Source organism: Malus domestica, chromosome 12 (genome assembly GCF_042453785.1).
Source record: "Malus domestica chromosome 12, GDT2T_hap1".
Lineage (NCBI taxonomy): Eukaryota > Viridiplantae > Streptophyta > Magnoliopsida > Rosales > Rosaceae > Malus > Malus domestica.
In genome coordinates, this window is record NC_091672.1 from 31228399 (window position 1) to 31249450 (window position 21052).

At 38.6% G+C, this 21052-nt stretch overlaps 3 protein-coding genes across 6 annotated transcripts; 2 read left to right on the forward strand and 1 right to left on the reverse strand.

The window, feature by feature from the left end:
• Positions 1-460: 460 nt before the first annotated feature.
• Positions 461-4330, reverse strand: LOC103451127 (uncharacterized). 3 transcript variants are annotated; one of them, XR_011574142.1, is made up of 5 exons: positions 4143-4330; positions 2275-3765; positions 1854-1969; positions 832-1303; positions 461-719 (listed from the first exon to the last, which is right to left on the reverse strand). XR_011574142.1 is itself a non-coding variant. In XM_029090205.2 (4 exons), exons 2-4 carry the CDS (start codon positions 2723-2725, stop codon positions 1076-1078), a joined length of 804 nt encoding a protein of 267 aa, XP_028946038.1. In that variant the 5' UTR covers positions 2726-3765; positions 4143-4330; the 3' UTR covers positions 461-1075. The 3 variants fall into 3 exon arrangements, 2 of the variants coding, with proteins under 2 accessions (XP_028946038.1, XP_028946039.1); XM_029090205.2 differs by having other exon boundaries at positions 461-1303; positions 1854-1978; XM_029090206.2 differs by having other exon boundaries at positions 461-1303; positions 4143-4329.
• A 1715-nt stretch (positions 4331-6045) lies between these two features.
• On the forward strand, positions 6046-9814 carry LOC103451126 (eukaryotic translation initiation factor 3 subunit B-like). Its single transcript, XM_008390563.4, has 11 exons — positions 6046-6325; positions 6533-6770; positions 6884-7030; positions 7122-7250; positions 7363-7491; positions 7574-7657; positions 7732-7856; positions 7942-8140; positions 8255-8805; positions 8885-8993; positions 9297-9814. The coding sequence occupies exons 1-11, from the start codon at positions 6204-6206 to the stop codon at positions 9630-9632; spliced, it is 2169 nt and encodes a 722-aa protein (XP_008388785.1). The 5' UTR covers positions 6046-6203; the 3' UTR covers positions 9633-9814.
• Positions 9815-10761: 947 nt separating this feature from the next.
• On the forward strand, positions 10762-20674 carry LOC103451128 (protein PELOTA 1). Of its 2 annotated transcripts, XM_070809344.1 has the most exons (17): positions 10773-10973; positions 11099-11181; positions 11642-11720; positions 11793-11867; positions 11953-12009; positions 12144-12189; positions 12473-12548; positions 12925-13000; positions 13299-13331; positions 13418-13486; positions 13711-13817; positions 14220-14292; positions 14390-14428; positions 14893-14987; positions 15114-15220; positions 15324-15359; positions 20429-20674. In XM_070809344.1, the coding sequence occupies exons 1-17, from the start codon at positions 10923-10925 to the stop codon at positions 20464-20466; spliced, it is 1140 nt and encodes a 379-aa protein (XP_070665445.1). In that variant the 5' UTR covers positions 10773-10922; the 3' UTR covers positions 20467-20674. The 2 variants fall into 2 exon arrangements, with proteins under 2 accessions (XP_008388787.1, XP_070665445.1); XM_008390565.4 differs by lacking the exon at positions 20429-20674 and having other exon boundaries at positions 10762-10973; positions 15324-15735.
• The last annotated feature ends 378 nt before the right edge of the window (positions 20675-21052 follow it).

A 21052-nucleotide genomic window follows, 5' to 3' on the forward strand; every position in this document is an offset into this window, starting at 1 on the left:
GATGTTGTATGGCACAGAATGTTGGGTGGTGAAGCATCAACACGTACACAAAATGGGTGTAGCGGAGATGAGGATGCTTCGTGGGATGTGTGGGCACACGAGAAAGGATAAGATTGGGAATGAGGATATCCGAGGTAAAGTAGGAGTAGCCGAAATTGTAGGAAATATGAGAGAAAATCGGCTCCGGTGATTTTGAACATGTGCAAAGAAGGCCGACTGACGCTCCGGTTCGAAGATGTGACTACGGGACAGAGGTTCAGGGCCGAAGGGGTAGAGGAAGACCTAGGACAACTTTGGAAGAGACTCTAAGAAAAGACGTAGAGTACTTGGATCTAACGGAGGACATGACACAAAATCGAGCGCAATGGCGTTCTAGGATTCATATAGCCGACCCCACTTAGTGGGAAAAGGCTTTGTTGTTGTTGTTGTTGTTGTTGTTGTTGTTGTTGTATTCATAATATACATGGCAAAAATATGCTCCAATTAACCCATATCATGAGATTTGTAGCATTACTCTATTACACAATGGCAAAAATTTGTAGTCCTAGTCTAAGCAAACACAAATCTGGTGAACAGTACTGTTTTTCTTATCCTGCTTCTTAGTCCGAGACTGCACCAAACGCTTCACTAAGTTAGTCCAGCTTAGTCCAGTCTAAGCCAGTCCAGCTTAGTCTCGGCAGCTAGTCCAGTCCGAGACAGTCCGGCGCAACAAACGCACCCTTAAGAAGTTAAGTAAACAGATTTAAAGCCCAAAAAAGGAACTACAGAAGAAAGCAACATGAGAAGCAAAGAAGAAATTTGCACTAGTACAGCCAAAAATACAACTCTTACAGATAGCTTCGACTTCCAAGACTGCAGAACACTACGGGAGGCTTGCCGATGAAATGGCAGAGGATGGGAAACCTTAACAGTTTCTAGCTTGCGGGGAGCACAAACTTTGGATCAAAAGGTTTTCTGGCATCTGCAGCAAACAAATGCTAAACCAATATACACAATCTAACTCTACTAAGGCTCTTAGTGTGACATCAAACCGGAAACGGACAACAAATATCTGCAAGTACAAGCCGCCAGCAATTCACGAGTCCAATTTAACTCCGATTATGGACATGAGAAAGCGAAGATTGTGATTAACCTGTGCGAGATCAGGAGGGTCACTAAATGATACTGTAGGGGGTTCCACACCTGTGAAGAGGTAAAGAGCCTTCAGTTCCTCTATGCATGTTGCGTGGGGTGTGCCTTTGTATCCGACTATACTTCGTATAGCGTCGATCTTCGCCCATATTTTCGTCTCATCATACAGTACCTGCAGATGCAAGTCAATTAACTCAGCTATCAATCACATTAGATTACAGATGCAATAAATCAATTAACTCAGCCATCGTGACGCTACATTATAGAAACAAATTGAAGTACAAATACACTTCTTCGATAGGTACAATATCTGTAAAGCAGTGATATCCAGTCTAAATAATTGCCAACAACTCAATAATCTGCGAAACATATAGATTCTCTTATTTTCATTGCATTTGGTGTACACTTCCTTTTTTATCCTGTTAAATGTCAATCGACTTATGTCGCTTTGCAAACAGACTTTCTTTTTTATCATGTTAAATGTCAATTTACCTGTGTTGTTTTGCAAACAGTGTCGTATAATTTCTGGCATTCTAGGTAAAACTTGTAATGTAACAATGTAATTGAGTAGCCTACAAACAATATTGCCTAAGCATGCAAATAGACTCACCATGAACATTATGTGGAGAATAAATCGATGTAAAGATTGTTTCCCCCAGAAATTTATGAGCTAGTACATAAGAAATTAGCTAATCTTTGAAAGACATAAATTAAGCTCTAACCCCATTTGAAGGCATTGTAATGTCCTTTCCGGATGATATTCCAGAATCTGTAGATTCACGTGCAATGCTTGAAATGGGAAGCTCTGCATAATCTGCACCTTCATCACCCACATGACCTGCACATTCTAAAGATTGAGTCAGCATTAGAATTTGTGGACTAGGGAACAAAAAGGCAAATTAGTTGCAATATACATATTTTGACATTTAACTACAAAAATGATCACTGTTTATTATGCTTCATTATATCATTGTTGTATTGTGTTATGTTATGTAGCCGAAATATGATATGTTGTTACTGAAAAATGATCATATATGTAAACCAATTGTCTAAATATGTTTATCGTAGCTATTTTCCCTTATTTGTAAAGGAAAGAAACCCCAAAACATGAAATTCCTATGAGGATTGGTTTAAAAACTTTACCTTGAGAAATTCCATAAGAAGAATGCCAGTCTTGCTGACCAGATTGATTCTTCTCATCAAACAAATGAAGCCCGCTTTCATCAGCAATCTCTCTTGCATCTGCATTTGAAACCACAATTTCCTTCTCTCTAATCAACTGAAACTCTAATTCATTGATTGTATCATCGGTTCTCCTTCCTTGTACCATTTCCTCTTTGTTTATCACAAACTTTTGCTTGTCTTCCGTGAAGCTGCTCGCCAAAGGCTTCAAATTCCTTGTTTTTGCCCTTGATTTTTCTTCCACTAAAACGTCTTTAACATTATTCTTGGTTTCCCCTATTGGCTTCTCGGCTGCTAAATCATTCTCTGCATTCTTGCTTTCCGAAACACTCCCAATATCTCTAACCGGTTTGACATCCTCATAAACGGTCTTTGCATCGTTAGCAAATCTCATTTCTTGGAATCCTTGCATACCTCTGGAACGTCCCCAACTCCACCTTCCCTGGTATTAGTTGATTCTTGCGATCCAATGTCAGCAATTCTAGCTTCAACTGGTATCTCAATCTCTTCAGCATTTGAACCAACTTTTTGATTGATTAGCTCCCCACCTCCTTCACTTTCTCCCACATACCGCTTGTCCATCTCCATTGCATTATCAGTGTTGCCTTCATCCCTAATTTTTTCTAGCAAGCCCCTCGTCTCTTCCACCAACTCCGCCTCTTCTACTATATCATTTACTCTTTCTTGACCCTCGCTTTCTTTGATTGCTACGGTAGTCCCTTCAGTGGGTATCACTCCCATTTGCACATCACCCTCAATTACATTGAACACTAATCCACACACCTCATCGACTTGATTCTCATCTAGTACGGAATCATCCTTAAAATCCTCACTCAATCCTTTAATTTTCACCTCATAAATACTATCCAATATTAGCTTTTCCTCCTCATCCGTAGACTCATCTACGTCCCTCTCATATCCATTTTCTTCTACAAATTCAATTTCACCCACATCTTCAGTTACATTTCCTTGCGCAGCCTCCTCAATAATGTCACCAGTTTCCTCATCAACAAATTCAACTCTCATCTCACGGCCTTCGAGTCGATCCGTCCAATCCCATCCTTCTTCCTTTTCGATATCAGTCTTCGCTCCTACCCACATACCCCGTTCCCATTCCTCGTCATGCTGCAATTCTTCGTTATTCGACATTAACGTTACATTATTTTCCAACAAAGGAGGCGGCTCACTATATGGAAGTAACTTGCTCATGATCTTCTCACTGCAAGCATAACTTGCCAAGATAATGCCGGATGGAACAGAAAGGGCAAGCCCAATTGCGGAAATAACCACAAGCGGCGGAAGAACAATTGGGGCAGAAGAAATTACCAAACCAGTCACCAGAACTTTCTTCCCAAGTCCCCATCCTTTGTTCAAGATCCACCTCATCTTACCACAGTTTGCTTCTGGAAAGTCTTCTTCCAGCTCGGACTCCCCACTTGGATCTTCCATGGCCTATGGATACAAATATAGCAACCATTTTATTACCAGTTAATTATTTGAATTTTGAGTTTCGATGAAGAAAATAAACTTAGAATTTAGAGGGAATTTCTAAATAGAGATACATAAATTCCCTGTTACAATTGAAATTGATTGAAAAAATCTAAACAAGAGTTCAAAATTCAAATTCCTCCAACAGTTGAAAGGCATCATTCAGTAAGCAAGGTCCAAAATAATCAAAACTAAATTAAAAACAAAGATCGAAATTAACAAACATGATAAAATAATTCCAATATAAATCATTGATTTTTCTCATTCAACTTTTGAGTGATTAAATAATTAAAAGATGTGATGATGCTCGGAAAAAATGATGAAAATCAAAAGTTAATTACCTGATCGATCAGTGCGAGCTGCTACTTAGCTTGAGTTGATTCCATGGTAAATCCGGCTATTAGAATTTAGAACAGGTATGAATTAATTAGCTAAGTAAATTAAAAACTATTGGAGATTTATAATTACCAGCAGAAAAAGCTCTTCGGCTGAGGTGAAAGCATATATAAATATGCAACAAAAACCCTAATAAAAATGACTCGTAGGAGAGGAAGGGTTTAAAAGCAGACGGCGGATGACACGCGTTGAGAACTTGAGAAAAATCTGCATGCGACATGCAGACGGATATGATCATATAATTGTCCTCAACGTGGCTGCACATGACAACACCACCTGCACCAAGGCCTCTGACTGGGCAAAAAAATCCACAAACTAGTCAGGCCATATAAGAAAACTCTGTCAAAATGAGACTCTTATGTACGCTCTGCTATATGATAGTCAAAAATATCAATATGAGTGAAACTATTGATATATAAATTTGTGAAAATATAGATGAATATATCAAATATCGATATCGGTTGCTTTTGATGACAAGCATGAAAATTTAAAATGAAACTTTATGTCAAACATTGGCTTTGACGAAATATAATAATTTTTTCAATATTTAACAAAAGTGTAAGAAATATCGACAATATGTCAATTTTAGCCTAAACTTTGTTGCTTCAATATGAGTTGAAGTTTAGAATAGACTTCTATATCTTTATCTGATTTTTTGGAAATATTTCCATCAAAATATCGACCATATTGAATAAATTTTAAACACGGCTGATAGTTTAACGTTATAAAATATTATGCAAAAAACATGAGCTGAAAGAGAGTTCATGGAGAGTTTAATTGTTGAGAGAGTCTCCCTAACAACTTTTTTCCAAATAATGTATACTTCAAGTTCAAATTTAATACAAAACAATGACGTCATGTGGATAAAACCATATATTAATGACAGACTAATCTATCTTCCTTCATACCATATAAGACTAGACTAATCTGTCTTCCTTGATAACAAACAGTAGTGACATTCTAATCTTCTACGAAATCGCATCCAATATTGATGCTGCTTTTCTCCGGGCTTTAGACGTGAATGAACAAAATAAAAGTAGTCTGTAGACCAAGTGAGTTTACATCTTCAGCTTCTTTCTTCATTTTCTTATCTTCTGCAGTTTTCGATTTTGTTTCATTCATGAATTTCGCTGGACGATCTAGACTCTCTCTAAAAATTCAAGGAAAAATTACAATGAATCAATGTCACTTGAATTTCTAAAACTGTTTAGTCCTTGAATTTTTTACGCTTTGCGAATTGTTTATATTAAAGACACTTATTATATAACATTTTTATTATGAATATGTATAAATTTTATTAAAAATTTAATTGCTTTTCGAAAAAGCACAAACAATCACTTCATAAACACCCTTCCATGACCTAAAACTCTTAAAAGTTTTTCCTACTACACACAAGCGGATACTGAGAAACCTTTTTATGAATCCAAAAATGCTTTTACAACGAGAACCGTTTTCGTTTTTTTACTAATTGCAATTAGAAGCGTTTGTTATTTTTCAAAAGAAATTTCAAACAAATCCTAAACAGTAATACTAAGTAGACTAAATTTTTTAAACCAAATTTGCAAACTAAATAATGTGGTTGTAGATGATTGGATTAATAATTAAATGTCGATTAAGATGCTTGTTTTTTATTGATGACACGTCATTTGATTTGTAATTTGATTTTAAAAATTTAATCTACGTAACATTATTCAATCCTAAAACACATTCCGACTGGGCACCTTTAGACTCGCGCACGTGGCTAGTATTTATTGGGCTCTAGCTCCACAGTTTTGGGGACAATTTCTAGGCCCATGATAGTCGTGGCCTTATTTTGTTGGGCTTGAAAATAAACATTAATATTTATAGTTTCGTTTTATTTCGTAGGAACCGAGAAAAGGCAAACGCATCCGCAACGCAAACGACAGCTTACGCACACAGTCGCAACAAAACCCTAAAAAGCACTCTCCACCTCCGCTGCACTGCTGCGCGAGCCCTCTCGAATCTCCGGCTTCTCCGACATAAACATGGCGGACGTCATGGCGTACAACGACATAGAGGCGACGGCGGCCCGAATCGGAATTGACCTCTCGCAGCTCGACCTCGATTCCATCCGCCTCCCTCCCGGCGAAGACTTTGGCATTATCAGGTAACCCTAGCTCCGAACCAATCCCTAACTTTCCAGAGATTTGATTTGATAGCATGATTCGTTTTTTCCGGAACCCTATCGTTTCCACGAATTTGATAGCAAGATTTCGCTGTTTGGAATTCATAAATTTTGTGTTTTTGCTCTGTAGCAGCGTGATTTGAATGTTTATTTGAATTAGTTGATTGATTTATATTTATGGTTGCGTAGTGACGATGAGGATGTATACAAAGTGGACAATTCGGAGTTGGACTCAGGGTTTGGCAGCATAATTGTTGTTGATAACCTCCCTGTTGTTCCTTTGGAAAAGTTTGAGAAACTCGAAAACGTCATTCGTAAAATCTACAGTCAGATTGGTGTGATCAAAGACGATGGCTTTTGGATGCCTCTTGACCCCGAAACCAATAAAACCTTGGGTTATTGCTTCCTTGAGTTTAATACTCCTCAGGTATCTTTTCTCTTAGAAATGACATTTTGTGCGTCTTTTGTGTTTCAAACGAAATTTGGCCGATTGATAGGTGTGAATGATTGATATGTGAACTTGCTTTGTTGTAATTGTAGGAAGCTGAGCTTGCCAAAGAGAGGACTCATGGATACAAGCTGGATCGATCACATATTTTTGTTGTGAACATGTTTGACGACTTTGATCGGTTCATGAAAGTTCCGGATCAATGGGCCCCTCCTGAAAGTAAACCGTATACTCCAGGGGTAATTATGCTCTAATCAATCACTTTTGGCTATCATGCATTGAAAATAAGCTCTAGTATTTATTATATTATCTCCTTGGACATCATTACAGGAAAACCTTCAACAGTGGCTGACTGACGAAAAGGCCAGGGACCAAATGGTCATTCGTTATGGTGCGGACACAGAAGTGCTATGGAATGATGCAAGGCACCTGAAGCCGGAACCGTTCTACAAACGCACTGTAAGTGGATGTGTATTTCCCCTTACACATTGTTAATTTTTTATTCTAAACAGTCACTTCTCTTATATTGAATATTTCAATCGCGAATAATCATATGTATTGTCTGTTACAGTTCTGGACTGAGAGCTTCGTGCAGTGGTCCCCTCTAGGGACTTACCTGGCCACTGTTCACAGACTGGGTGTTGCAGTCTGGGGAGGCGCCTCTACGTTCAATCGTCTGATGCGTTATGCTCATTCCCAGGTTGTTTTTGGTTTTTGGTTACAATTTTAATTAGTATTTGTATTTATTTTTTTGGGTACTTACCTCTAACTGTCAACTGCAGGTTCGACTGATTGATTTCTCACCTGGTGAGAAATACTTGGTGACTTACAGCAGCCATGAACCAAGCAATCCTCGTGATGCAAATGTGAGTGAGATTCAGTACTTTTTATGATTTTTCTTTTGCCTTGTTTCTGTTTCTAATGTGAAGTTATTTTGCAGAGGGTAGTGATAAACATTTTTGATGTGAGGACCGGAAAAGTAATGAGAGATTTTAAAGGAAGCCCAGATGATTTTGCTATTGGAGGAGCTGGAGGTGTTGCCGGGGTGTCTTGGCCTGTTTTCAAGTAAGTTTATATGACACAAATGTGAATTTGAGAGTTTGTGTTGCTCAGTATTCTAATGCCTTCACATTTTCTCTTAAATTTGCAGATGGGCCGGGGGAAAAGATGACAAGTACTTTGCCAGAATGGGAAAAAACGTCATCTCTGTATATGAAACGGAGACATTTTCCCTTGTAGACAAAAAGTCAATGAAGGTGGAAAATGTTATGGACTTCAGTTGGTCACCAACTGATCCAATTCTTGCGCTATTTGTTCCTGAACTGGGTGGTGGCAACCAGCCTGCGAGGGTGTGTATCTTGTTTCATTTTACTGTCTGTTTTGCTAGATTTGGTCTTTTCTTTTTTCCCTTTTCTGTATTTCACTTCAGGGTAGTTAAACCAATGCTTCACTGATACAAATAGGTGAGTCTTGTTCAAATCCCCTCTAAGGAGGAGTTGCGGCAGAAGAATCTTTTCAGCGTCAGCGATTGCAAAATGTACTGGCAGAGCAACGGGGAGTATCTAGCTGTTAAAGTTGATCGCTACACCAAAACAAAGAAAAGCACATACACTGGATTTGAGCTTTTCAGAATCAAGGAGCGGGACATTCCTATTGAAGTCTTGGAATTGGAGAATAAAAATGACAAAATTATTGCATTCGCTTGGGAGCCTAAGGGCCACAGGTTCGCAGTAATTCATTGTGATAACACGAACGCGAATAACAACCCAAGGCCCGACATAAGTTTCTACTCCATGCGAAGTGCTCACAATACTGGCCGTGTTTCGAAGCTCACTACTCTCAAAGGAAAGCAGGCAAATGCTCTCTACTGGTCACCTACCGGGCGCTTCATCATTTTGGCAGGATTGAAAGGTTTTAATGGGCAGCTAGAGTTTTACAATGTCGATGAGCTGGAAACCATGGCCACCGCTGAACATTTCATGGCGACAGATATTGAATGGGATCCGACTGGAAGGTATAATTTTGGATCTCTTACTATTCCGTTGGCTTCTTACTTATGTCCTGATTTTTTACATGCTAATTTTGTCTTTCAGATACGTAGCTACTGCAGTGACCTCAGTCCATGAGATGGAGAACGGCTTCAACATCTGGACATTCAATGGCAAGCTACTTTATCGGACACTAAAGGATCATTTCTTTCAGGTAACGCCATTATAGAGGAGGCACTAAATCTTATTCGCATGCTCATTATTTTTGTCATGTTACTCATTCTTTAAAAAACTTTAATCATCTCTATTACATCAAGGTTCTTACAACAGAAAAAGAAATGAAGAAATTGGGTCTAAAATAGTTTTACTTTACGAATTATTCTTTCTCATTGTAATGTCGTAGTGGTGTATGATGAAGTTTGTGATGATAGATTTGGAAGTACTAGCCCTTTGTGATAGTAGATAAATTCTAGTTGTAATAGATGTCATGCTCTAACTGCTAAGCCCTTTGTTGTAGTTCTTATGGCGCCCAAGGCCACCATCATTGCTGACTCCTGAGAAAGAGGAGGAGATTGCAAAGAACTTGAAGAAGTACAGCAAGAAGTACGAGGCTGAGGACCAAGATGTTTCAATCTTCTTGAGCGAGCAGGATCGTGAGAAGAGAAGAATGTTGAAGGAGGAATGGGAGAAGTGGGTGGCTCACTGGAAGCAGAGGCACGAAGAAGAGAAAGAGGCAAGGAAAAATCTTAGGGACGGAGAAGCAAGTGATGAGGAAGAGGAGTACGAGGCTAAAGCTATTGAGGTCGAGGAGGTGATAAACCAGGTAGAGGAGGTCGTCAGCTTCGAAGAATGAGTAGTGTTCTGATTATAATTTTGGAGTTTATGAATCTAGATTTGCCTTTTGAACACTGTATTAAGTACATCTTTAAATTATGCCTTAGAGCTTTTGGAGGAATTTTGATCTTCCATGTTCTGTTTTTGTTCGTGAACTAATGTGATTGACCGAAAGCCTTATAATTTTGTTTCAGACTTCCAGTGCTATATCTACGTTACGTTGTTAGTATTGCTTTTTGTTTCTGTTTAGCTGGAATCCTCGTCTGTTTGATCCTTCGTTGTTGGGTCCTTGACACTTGCAGCATGCCCAACGCACCATTCATCCGGTGCAGGGCGAGCAGGTTAACAAACCTATAAACTAAACCAAAAGTTTAGAGGCAAGTGAAATGAAGGACTTACCTACTCCCTCCTAAAATTATTGTGGAATCCAATATCAATTACATGGCACGTATTTTAAAATTTTCATTGGTTAAATATATCTCCAGATCAATTACACGACATCACGTATTTTAAAATTTTCATTGGTTAAATATATATCTTACTACGTTTCAAATTTGACTAATACTTACGGACAGGGATCCTCTCCGGATCCCTTTCAACAAGTCTACCCATCTAGAGCATTGAAATTTGATCAAACGGCTACAAATATGGGGCCTCTTTAAAAGTTATAATAATTTTAGCCGCTTGATTAAATTTCAATGACCCAGATGAGTGGACTTTGTGAACTTGGTGGAAGGGATTAGGAGAGGATCCTGTTCAATACTTACAATCTCATCTCGATGGTTAAATAATTATTAGTAATTATATTAAATAGATATAAATATTGTAGCTAGGCAAACTTTAGCTGTTTGATTAAATTTAAATGACTCAGATGAGTGGACTTGGTGAACTTGATGAAGGAGATTCGGAGAAGATCCCTGTCCAATACTTACAATCTCATCTCGACGGTTAAATAATAATTAGTAATTATATTAAATAGATATAAATATTGTAGTCAAGTAACACATAGCGGACTAATCTCGAGCATTAGCACGATAACACCAAGCCCAAGGTAAACGATCCAAGAGTCCATTACTTATAAAATGCTTGGGGCCCGGCCCGGCCCGGCCCGCCAAGTCTACCCTCGGAAAAACTCGTGTCGAGTATTTCGCGCGTGCACGGCGTAACATTACCGCCACTCAAACCGAATTCTTCTCAAGCTCCTCCTTCCGTCCTTCTTCTTCCTTCCCTCGTCGTCGGTGGATACCCAAAGGTCAACACTTTGTTCCTTCGAATTTGGTTCGGAGAAGTAATCCGGTACAGCACGACCATGAAGATTGTCCGGAAGGACTATATTCCCGGCGGACCCGGCAGCGTTAAGGTAAATTATGATTGATTATTTCATAATCATTATTGTTCATACAGTGATTAGTTTTTGCTGGTTTTGGTGTAAACCTGTAATTATGATTTGAATTTTGGGTGATTTTGAATTGGTGGGTGTGGCAGATGATACCGGTAGAATCAGATGATTTGTGGTATGCTTATAATTTGATTGCTCCGGGAGACACAGTCATGGCTGTCACTGTTAGGTAAAACAATTTTCCCCTTCGCCATTTGATTGATTAATTGCAGGTCGAATTTTTATTTGTAACAAAAAATTTATTTACTTGTTACAACACCAGCTGAATTCAAATTTTTTACTTTAATAGGAGGAATTTGAATTTAGTTGTTAGATGCATTGGATTTGTTTCTGAAATACTTTCATTAATTATTTTTTTTCCTCGAAATATTTTTTCTTAGGGGTAAGCTTGAGTGAAAATTTTAGTGTATTTGTACTTGTAACATTGTCTTGGAAATTGTAGGAAGAAAGGACAAATTTTACTTTGCAATCAATGCGAGTCGAATTCTATAATTCTGAGTGTATTTTTTCTTATATGCGGAGATGGTATACGAATTCTTTTTTAATTAAGTGATGCTCGGGAACCAGTTTGATTGGTCAACATGTATCCAGTAGCAATTTTCCTGACAACCGTATGCATTGTGTAATAGGAAAGTTCTAAGAGAAGCGGCTGCTGGTGGAAGAGATGCAGAGCGCGTGAAGCTGAAGTTAGAAATAAAAGTCGAGGAGGTATGGAGAAAAATTAGCTCTAATTATGCTTTTTGTTTGGTGTTCTGTACTTATTTCCTACGTTCCTTTTAGGTTGCTGATTATGACAAAGTAGGAGCTGTCTTGCGTATACGTGGGAAGAATATCCTGGAGAATGAATATGTAAAGGTGAATATCGTCTTAAATTGAATTTAGTACTGACCAATTTGCAAATTTTAAGTTCTGCTCTAAGCCTCTCATCTTCTTAATGCAGATAGGAGCATTTCACACTTTGGAGCTTGAGCTGCACCGACCTTTTGTCTTAAGAAAGGTTTAATTTTTGTTAATCTGTACAAGTTTATAACAATCCATATTTATTTTTTCTGTTGGATTCTTTGAATTTCATGTGATATAAACCTGTAATCCAATGCATTGACTTGTGTCATGCTATGTCATATGTTTTAGGATGTCTGGGACTCATTGGCCTTGCACGAACTCCATCAAGCCTCCAGTATATACTCTAATTCTCTTTCTTGTGATATTGGCCAATTACTAAAATGGTCTCATTTCGTGTCTGTCTTCGTCAATGGCATAAGCCTATGCAAGGGTTTTAGTCCTTTCCAGTCTCAGGTAGTCCAATGTGACAAAGGAATGTACTACCTGAAAGCCTCAGTTATTTACTTAAATACCAATGATACAATGCATAGTGGAACCTCCTCCCTCTTATTATAGGGATGGACATTAATGTTTAGGGTCTTGTATTTATGTGGTAGTCTTGTTTCTACAATTTTCAGATCCGAGTGCAAGTGCTGATCTAGCTGTGGTTTTAATGCAAGAAGGATTAGCACATATTCTCCTTATTGGTAAAAGGTGTGCCTAACTTTATTTCCAACATGATTCGTTTGAATGGTGATGAGTGATGGTGATGGTGGAGTATCCATGCAGACCCATTGCCCATCCCTAGGACCCTAGCCACATTACTCTCCCCCATTTTTCTGGTAGTTCTCTGCATTAGGATCTTGGTTATATCCTTGAAATGTGTGTTAGGAAACTGCCTGACAGATTGGTTAAAATCTTCTGATTAACTTATTTTTGGACTTTCATTATGAAATTGTGGTTTTGAAAATATCACTCATAAAAAGCTCCAAAGTCAAGATTAAGCATATGCAGTGTTATCCTATACTTACCATGCACCTGAAAAATTATGACCTTATGAGACTAATGTTCTTGCAACTATATCTATCAGTATGACAATTACTCGTTCGCGAATAGAAACTTCAATTCCTCGCAAGCACGGACCTGGGATTGCAGGTTATGAGTCGGTATGTTTTTTTTTTTTTAGAATTTGTTTTTCCTAGAGGTCGCACTTGGTGCGATGGCAAGTGCCTTCGCCCATGAGCGGTAGGTCTCGGGTTCGAGACTTGGGAGCAGCCTCTTCATAAATGGGGGTAAGGCTAGCCGACATTCACCTCTCCCAGACCCTGCGTAAAGCGGGAGCCTTGTGCACTGGGTACGACCTTTTTAGAATTTGTTTTTCCTGACATCAAGTTATCTGGCAAGAATGATGTTAAACGAGTTTCTGTACTTATTGTATTACTAATATCTTTCTGTTTTTTATAGGCTTTGAATAAGTTCTTTGAGAACGTGTTACAGGTAATTTCAAGTTGAGTTTTACTCGGAAGCTCCTCACACTGTCAAACATAGCTTGCATCTAATGATACAACTTTGTATATCGATAGGCATTCTTGAAGCACGTTGATTTCAGTGTTGTTCGCTGTGCTGTGATTGCAAGTCCAGGTTTCACAAAGGTGTGATATGACTCAGTATGAGCTTTTGAAACTCATTTAGTGTGAAATTGCGAATTGCCTTCAATCGTTATTTTTACTAGTGGACTATTTTTAGCACTACAGATAGAGATTTCTTCTTAAATTGGTTACTTGTGGAATCAGTCTTTACCTGGTTTTATGAACTGACTATATATAAAGCGTAATGCAATTTGTTTGATCCTAATCTGCATTCTTATCTGCTTCAGGATCAGTTTCATCGTCACCTATTATTGGAAGCAGAAAGAAAACAGCTGAGAACTATTATTGAGAACAAGTCGCGGATTATTCTTGTGCACACAAGCTCAGGTTACAAGTATGGTCACGTGTTCAAACTACTACCATATTTGTGCTGTAAATGTTCTTGATTTACCCTTGTTCTTGTATCATTTTCATTTCCAACTGTTCATTATTCGTTGCTGGAGTGGTCTGCATTCAATGTTTCATATTCAATAATGAGTACTTGGGAGTTGGGATTACTGACTACAGGTGTAACTTTTTAGCAATGTGCCAGGAACACATCATGTTTAATTTTAGTATTTTAAAGGGTCGCTGGGAATTTACCAGTTCATCATACATCCAGTACCTGTGATGCTCTTTTACTCATTATTATTTAATCTTGTTGCTGACTTACAGAATCAATGCACCATTGCAGTTTCTTGTCTATGATTTTCGATCTTAATTTACAAGTGTGCATTTTATCTTCTTGCAATGACAGGCATAGCTTAAGGGAGGTTCTAGATGCTCCAAATGTGATGAATATGATAAAAGATACTCAAGCGGCGCAAGAGGTACAACACCCAACTTGGTTAATATTTTTAACTCCTTTACTTGTCATTGCCAAACTAAAGAAAAGTAACAGTGTGTATGGGGCCTTTTCTTCTTCAGGTTCGAGTTCTCCAAGATTTCTTTGGCATGCTTTCAAATGTCAGGTTCTAAACTGAAATATATAATTGTTGCTTTAATTTAAAGTTATACTTGGATGCCAACTGACGAACCTTTGGATCAATGATTGGAGGCTTAATCTTGATAAGCATGTTTACAAAACCAGTGATAGTTGAAGACCAAAAAACGTGGGTAATACCTTTTTAGGAGCACTGAAATTTGATTGATTCATGATATATATTGAGTGGAAGATCTTTAAACATGGTCATAGTACGAGAACTAAGATTAGGATAGAGAGTAACAACCATAAATGAGCGACAGGGCAGCTTCAATTCAGTAGTTACGCCATCCAACCCAAAGGTTAATGTGCCTGTTAGTCTGTCGGAGGGATTAAATTTCTGTAATTTTTACTCGTAGAATTTTTGTGCTTGGAGAAAAGCTTTATCGTATTTCATCTACGTTTTCCTCCAACATTCTCTGTAATTTTTACTGTTGTTATTGTGCAGGATCCGGATCGTGCATGCTATGGACCGAAGCATGTTGAAGTTGCTCATGATCGAATGGCTGTCCAAACCCTTTTGATAACGGATGAACTCTTCAGGTTAGTTTGATTGTCTTCTTTACCAATAATGAACTGGTCCAAATGTTCTTTTCATTACAGGAGAAATGTGGAGAAAACATATATGAGTTTAAAGGTCTGCAACATTAAGAATTTCTTGATGGACAGGAATGCCGATGTAGTAGCGAGGCAAAGGTATGCCAATTTGGTGAAGTCAGTGAAGGATTCAGGGGGCACCGTTCATATCTTTTCTTCTTTGCATGTTTCGGGAGAACGTAAGTTTTTCCATCGTTTGTTCATACGAATGCTGCTACAAGTATCTGTCACTTCAAAAAATTCCTGAACCAAACTCTCTAAATCGTCGTATCATATGAACAGAACTGGCGCAGATAACTGGCATTGCTGCAATCCTTCGTTTCTGTTGGAACCAAGAAGTATGGACATTGAATATTGTATAATAAACTCAAGCACATGCAGCACGGGCAGCATATATTCTTGTTCTGTCAGCTTTCTATCTCCACATCATGTGTGGTCTTCGACAAAGACAAGCACGGGCAGCATGGAGAAGGTTATGGAGCTGTTAGTATTATAAGTCCTCTCAGTTTTTTATCTTTGTGTTGTCCCAAGAGTTTTGTATAGGGATGGGTGGTTGTAACCGGTTCTTTACTACTCATATATATGAGTTAGTTGTTAACTCTTAATATATACGAAAGACATATATTTTTGAACATAAAAATCTACATGGTATCAGAGCGGGTCCTTCTTTAACCTGTCTCTGGCCATTTCTTTCCGCTGCTTCTCTCCTTCAACCTTGAGCCATGGCTGAAGAAGATTCAGTAAATGTTGAGGATAAAACCTCCCGTAATTCTTGTTCAAATTTTTCAGACACTGAGGTTAACACCAATCAGCGTTTGTGTTCAGCCTTGCTGAATGAGTTCAACTACCTACCTTGGTCTCGTGCAGTTTCACTTGCTCTAGGAGGAAAAGGAAAAATTGGTTTTATAAATGGAAGCATCGAAGCTCCTGATATCACCTCACCAACCTATGAGACTTGGCTCTGCAAAGATCAATTCGTCATGTCCTTACTTCTCAATACTATGGAGAAGCATGTTGCAGAAATTTTTAGCTACTCAGAGTCCTCACAAGATTTGTGGAACTCGGTGAAGGACATGTATGGAAATCAAAACAATTATGCAAGGGTGTTCCAACTGAAGAAAGACATTGCATGCATTCAACAAAATGGGAAGTCCTTTGTACAACACCTTGGCAGGCTCAAAACCATGTGGAATGAACTGGATATGTATCTTCCACACACCACAGATGCAAATACGCTACTAAAGAGAGGGGAGGAAGATAAGATATACCAACTCTTGGGAAGCTTAAGTTCTGAGTACGAGGATCTCAGAAGCCATATACTTATGAGTCAAGAACTGCCAACATTCAAAAGTGTGTGTGGTATTGTCCAACGTGAAGAAGCTAGGAAGAAAGCCATGAATGGTGAGTCTAGCTCAAGGCCAACTGAAGCTCTAGCCTATGTTGCAAACCACAAAATATACAAAGGTAAGAATTACCATCTCAAGTGTACCTACTGTAATGGTGTTGGTCACGTGGAAGAAAAGTGTTGGATCCTTCATCCCGAGTTAAAGCCCAAATTTACCAAAGATGGGAAGATGATTCCATCAAAACCTTCACAAACAAGCCATTTCAAGAGTCATCATGCAGCAAACGTCACCTCTGGGGGTTCTTTTGGATCCATGGACTTCACTACAAGTCCTGTGACACTTATAAAAGAATTTGTTGCGTACTTGCAAACCAAGGATCATGGGAATACTGCATCAAACTTACAAAAGGAGGATGGAGAACACGCTGCCATGCTGGGGCAGTTTGCAGGATTTCTTGCCAATAACAAATCTGCAGAACAAGGAGAGGTTTCAGGTATTCTCAATGCTTTCTCCACTGCATTACAAACAAGCACTGAATATGATTGTTGGATAATTGACTCAGGTGCCACTGATCACATGACAAACAAACTTTCAAATCTGCATAATTTTCAAGCATTCAAAAACCCCTCACTAGTGTCAGTTGCAAATGGAAAAAATGTGTCAGTTTTGGGTAAGGGAAAAGCTAGTATACTCACAAACAATAATGAGTCATTAGCCCTATATGTTCCCTCATTTCCTTTTCAATTACTTTCAGTAGGAAAGATAACAAGCTCCCTAAACTGCCATGTCATTTTCTCACCAAACAACGTCGTTTTTCAGGATGTCATCACCAAGAAAGTGATTGGTGAAGGGTTCTTCCTTAATGGTCTCTACTACCTGTGCAAAAACTCAGTCATGCCTAAAGCGTTTCAAGCTGGAACCAAGTATTTTGAACATCAACAACTTTGGCACCAAAGACTTGCTCACCCATCTGAACTTGTTTTGTCAAAATTGTTTCCCGGTTTTTGTCAATCACCCTTTGAGTGTGAAACATGTCATTTTTCAAAGTCAGTCAGACTACCTTTTGTCACTTCTGTTTTTAAGACATGTAAACCATTCGAGTTAGTACACACGGATGTTTGGGGACCTACAATTGAATCAATGGATGGTTACAAATATTTTGTCATATTTGTTGATGATTTCACTCGTACTACCTTTCTATACCTTATGAAATCAAAAAGTGAGGTTTTCTGCATATTTAAAGACTTCCATAAACTTGTACAAACTCAATACAACTCAAATATTAAGGTGCTTAGGTCAGATAATGGCACTGAGTTTCTGTCCAATAACATGATTCAGTACTTGAGTTCACAAGGGATTGTTCACCAAACCAGTTGTGTAGGGACACCCCAACAAAATGGGGTCTCAGAAAGGAAGAATAGAGATCTGCTTGAAAAAACTCGATCTCTAATGCTGCATATGAATGTTCCCAAAAGATATTGGTCACATGCTGTTCTCACTGCTACCTATATAATTAATAGACTTCCAAGTAAAGTATTGGGGTTCAAAACTCCACATGAAACTCTAAACAATAGGGCAGTCAACTTGGCGCATCTTAAAACGTTTGGTTGCAGCTGCTTTGTCCATGTGCAAGCACCTCATCGTGATAAATTGGAAGCTAGAGCAGTGAAGTGCATTTTTGTTGGGTACTCACCAACTCAGAAGGGATACAAATGTGTTGACCCTATCACAAAGAAATGTATTGTGTCAAGGGATGTTCGTTTTGATGAAACAATGCCCTACTATAAAAGCAATGAGACTTATATTAATGAGAATGAGACCTTGAGTGATTTGCTTCCCTTACCAAGAGTCACTGACTATGATACACTAGCAGAGGATCACATCAACAATGGTCAAATCATTGAAGGAGTTCAAGATGACTTGATTCCAAGTGTGGGCCAACTACACTCTCAATCTATCAGTGAGCATACAAGTGAAGCTCAGACAGACCCAAGCCCTTCTCTACCAACAACACCACTTCTAGAAGCTAGGAGATATCCCATTCGAACAAGACAGCCACCAGCTAAGATGATGGACTATGTTACTTATGCCTCACGGCATCCTCACACTAAAACTCTCAATTACAACTGTTTCTCAAAGTCTCACAGTGCATTTCTCACTGAAGTTGAAAATAATGTTGAACCTAGCACCTTTCAGGAGGCAAACCAATCATCTAAGTGGAGGAAGGCAATGTCAGAGGAATTAGAAGCCTTGAGTGACAACAAAACCTGGAGTCTTGTTCATTTACCACCTGGAAAAAAGGCTGTTGGCAGCAGGTGGATCTTCAAGGTAAAATTCAAAGCTGACGGCTCAATTGAAAGGCACAAAGCCAGACTCGTTGCACGTGGATTCACTCAAACTTTTGGAGTGGATTACAAAGAAACCTTTGCACCAGTAGCCAAGATGAACACTGTCAGAGTTCTCTTGTCTGTGGCAGTTAATTCTGGTTGGTCCTTGTATCAAATGGATGTAAAAAATGCATTTCTACATGGAGAATTACAAGAGGAAGTGTACATGCAACCTCCACCAGGTTATATTCAAGCCCAAAATGGTATGGTCTGCAAACTTCACAAGGCTATTTACGGTTTAAAGCAATCTCCAAGAGCTTGGTACGCCAAGCTCAGCTCAGTGTTGGAAAGGGCTGGTTTTCTTAGAAGCAATGCAGATTCCTCTCTATTTGTTCGAACAGGAATGCGAGGAAGATTGATGATTCTTATCTATGTGGATGATCTCATAATCACAGGTGAAAGTGAAACTGAGATTGCAGCCTTAAAGCAATCTCTACAAGAGACCTTTGCCATCAAAGACCTTGGGAGGCTTAAGTATTTTCTTGGCATAGAAATGGCTACCTCATCCAAAGGACTATTCCTAAATCAAAGAAAATATGTAACTGATCTTCTCAAGGAGACAAATCTTCTTGATTGCAAACCTGCAACCTCTCCAATTGACAGCAAGCTCAAGCTTACTATGTATGGGGAAGCTCTTCATAATGTGAGTTATTATCAAAGACTGGTTGGTAAGTTAATTTACCTCACCATTACTCGTCCTGATATCACCTATGCAGTGGGCATAGTTAGTCAATTTATGCATTCTCCCACCGTTGATCATCTCAACATTGTCAAACGGATCCTTCGTTATCTTAAAGGGTCCATTGGACGGGGAATTCTCATGCAAAATAACCAATCCACAAGCATAAGTGGTTACACTGATGCTGATTGGGCAGGCAATGCCATTGATAGAAGGTCCACAACAGGCTATTGCACGTTTGTTGGAGGCAATATTGTAACTTGGAAAAGCAAGAAGCAACAGGTCATTGCTCGGTCTAGTGCAGAAGCTGAGTATCGTGCAATGGCAGCCACTGCATGTGAGCTTATTTGGCTCAAAGGTCTTCTATCTGATCTAGGGTTTCATTGTTCCAACTCCATACCACTTATGTGTGACAATCAAGCAGCCATGCACATTGCTGCTAATCCTGTCTTTCATGAAAGAACGAAGCATATAGAGGTGGATTGTCATTTTGTTCGATCTCAGGTTCAATCTCAGGTCATTCACACTGTGTTCACTCGTAGTTATGATCAATTGGCTGACTTATTCACCAAAGCACTACCATCTGCTCAGTTTCATCGTCTTCTGGGCAAGCTTGGCTCAATAAATCCCCTTGATCCAGCTTGAGGGGGGGTGTTGGAACCAAGAAGTATGGACATTGAATATTGTATAATAAACTCAAGCACATGCAGCACGGGCAGCATATATTCTTGTTCTGTCAGCTTTCTATCTCCACATCATGTGTGGTCTTCGACAAAGACAAGCACGGGCAGCATGGAGAAGGTTATGGAGCTGTTAGTATTATAAGTCCTCTCAGTTTTTTATCTTTGTGTTGTCCCAAGAGTTTTGTATAGGGATGGGTGGTTGTAACCGGTTCTTTACTACTCATATATATGAGTTAGTTGTTAACTCTTAATATATACGAAAGACATATATTTTTGAACATAAAAATCTACAGTTTCCCTCTACCCGACCTGGACGATATAGAGATGTAACTGAAGAAGCGATCTGTTGGAAATCATCAGGCTTGTGTTGTAACATATTGTACACCTAAAGGTAACAGTTGTAGACATTTAGTGGAGGCTTATAGCAATTTCTTGTCATTTTTCATTTGTTTGACCGCATGACTTCTTAAAGTGTTTCAAGTATTGTTTGTATCTTAATGCAATATGATTTATCGAGTGAAGTATATTATGACATTAATTCGAGTGCTCCCAGCTGTTTTAATTTAATTATCCGATCTCCTAAATCTCCTCCTAAAACGGATGATCTTTGTACGAATTTATAAAATCGACTAAAATCGTGATTTTATGATTTATTGAGCAACAAATGTATATTTAAGCTAAAAATTAAAAAAAAATAAATGAAATATATAGTAGCAAGTCACAAAACATTGCAAACGGTGTTTTATCTTCAAAAATATCAACGAAAGTCATATTAATTTAAAAAACCTCACAATGAGGTGAAGGTGAAAAAAATTATATTCAATGATGATTTTGTACTAATTTGCAAAATCGACAAAAAGCGGTGAGTATTAACTAATGTTCTTTTTTTTTAAACGCAAATTTTTAGTTTTTGCGC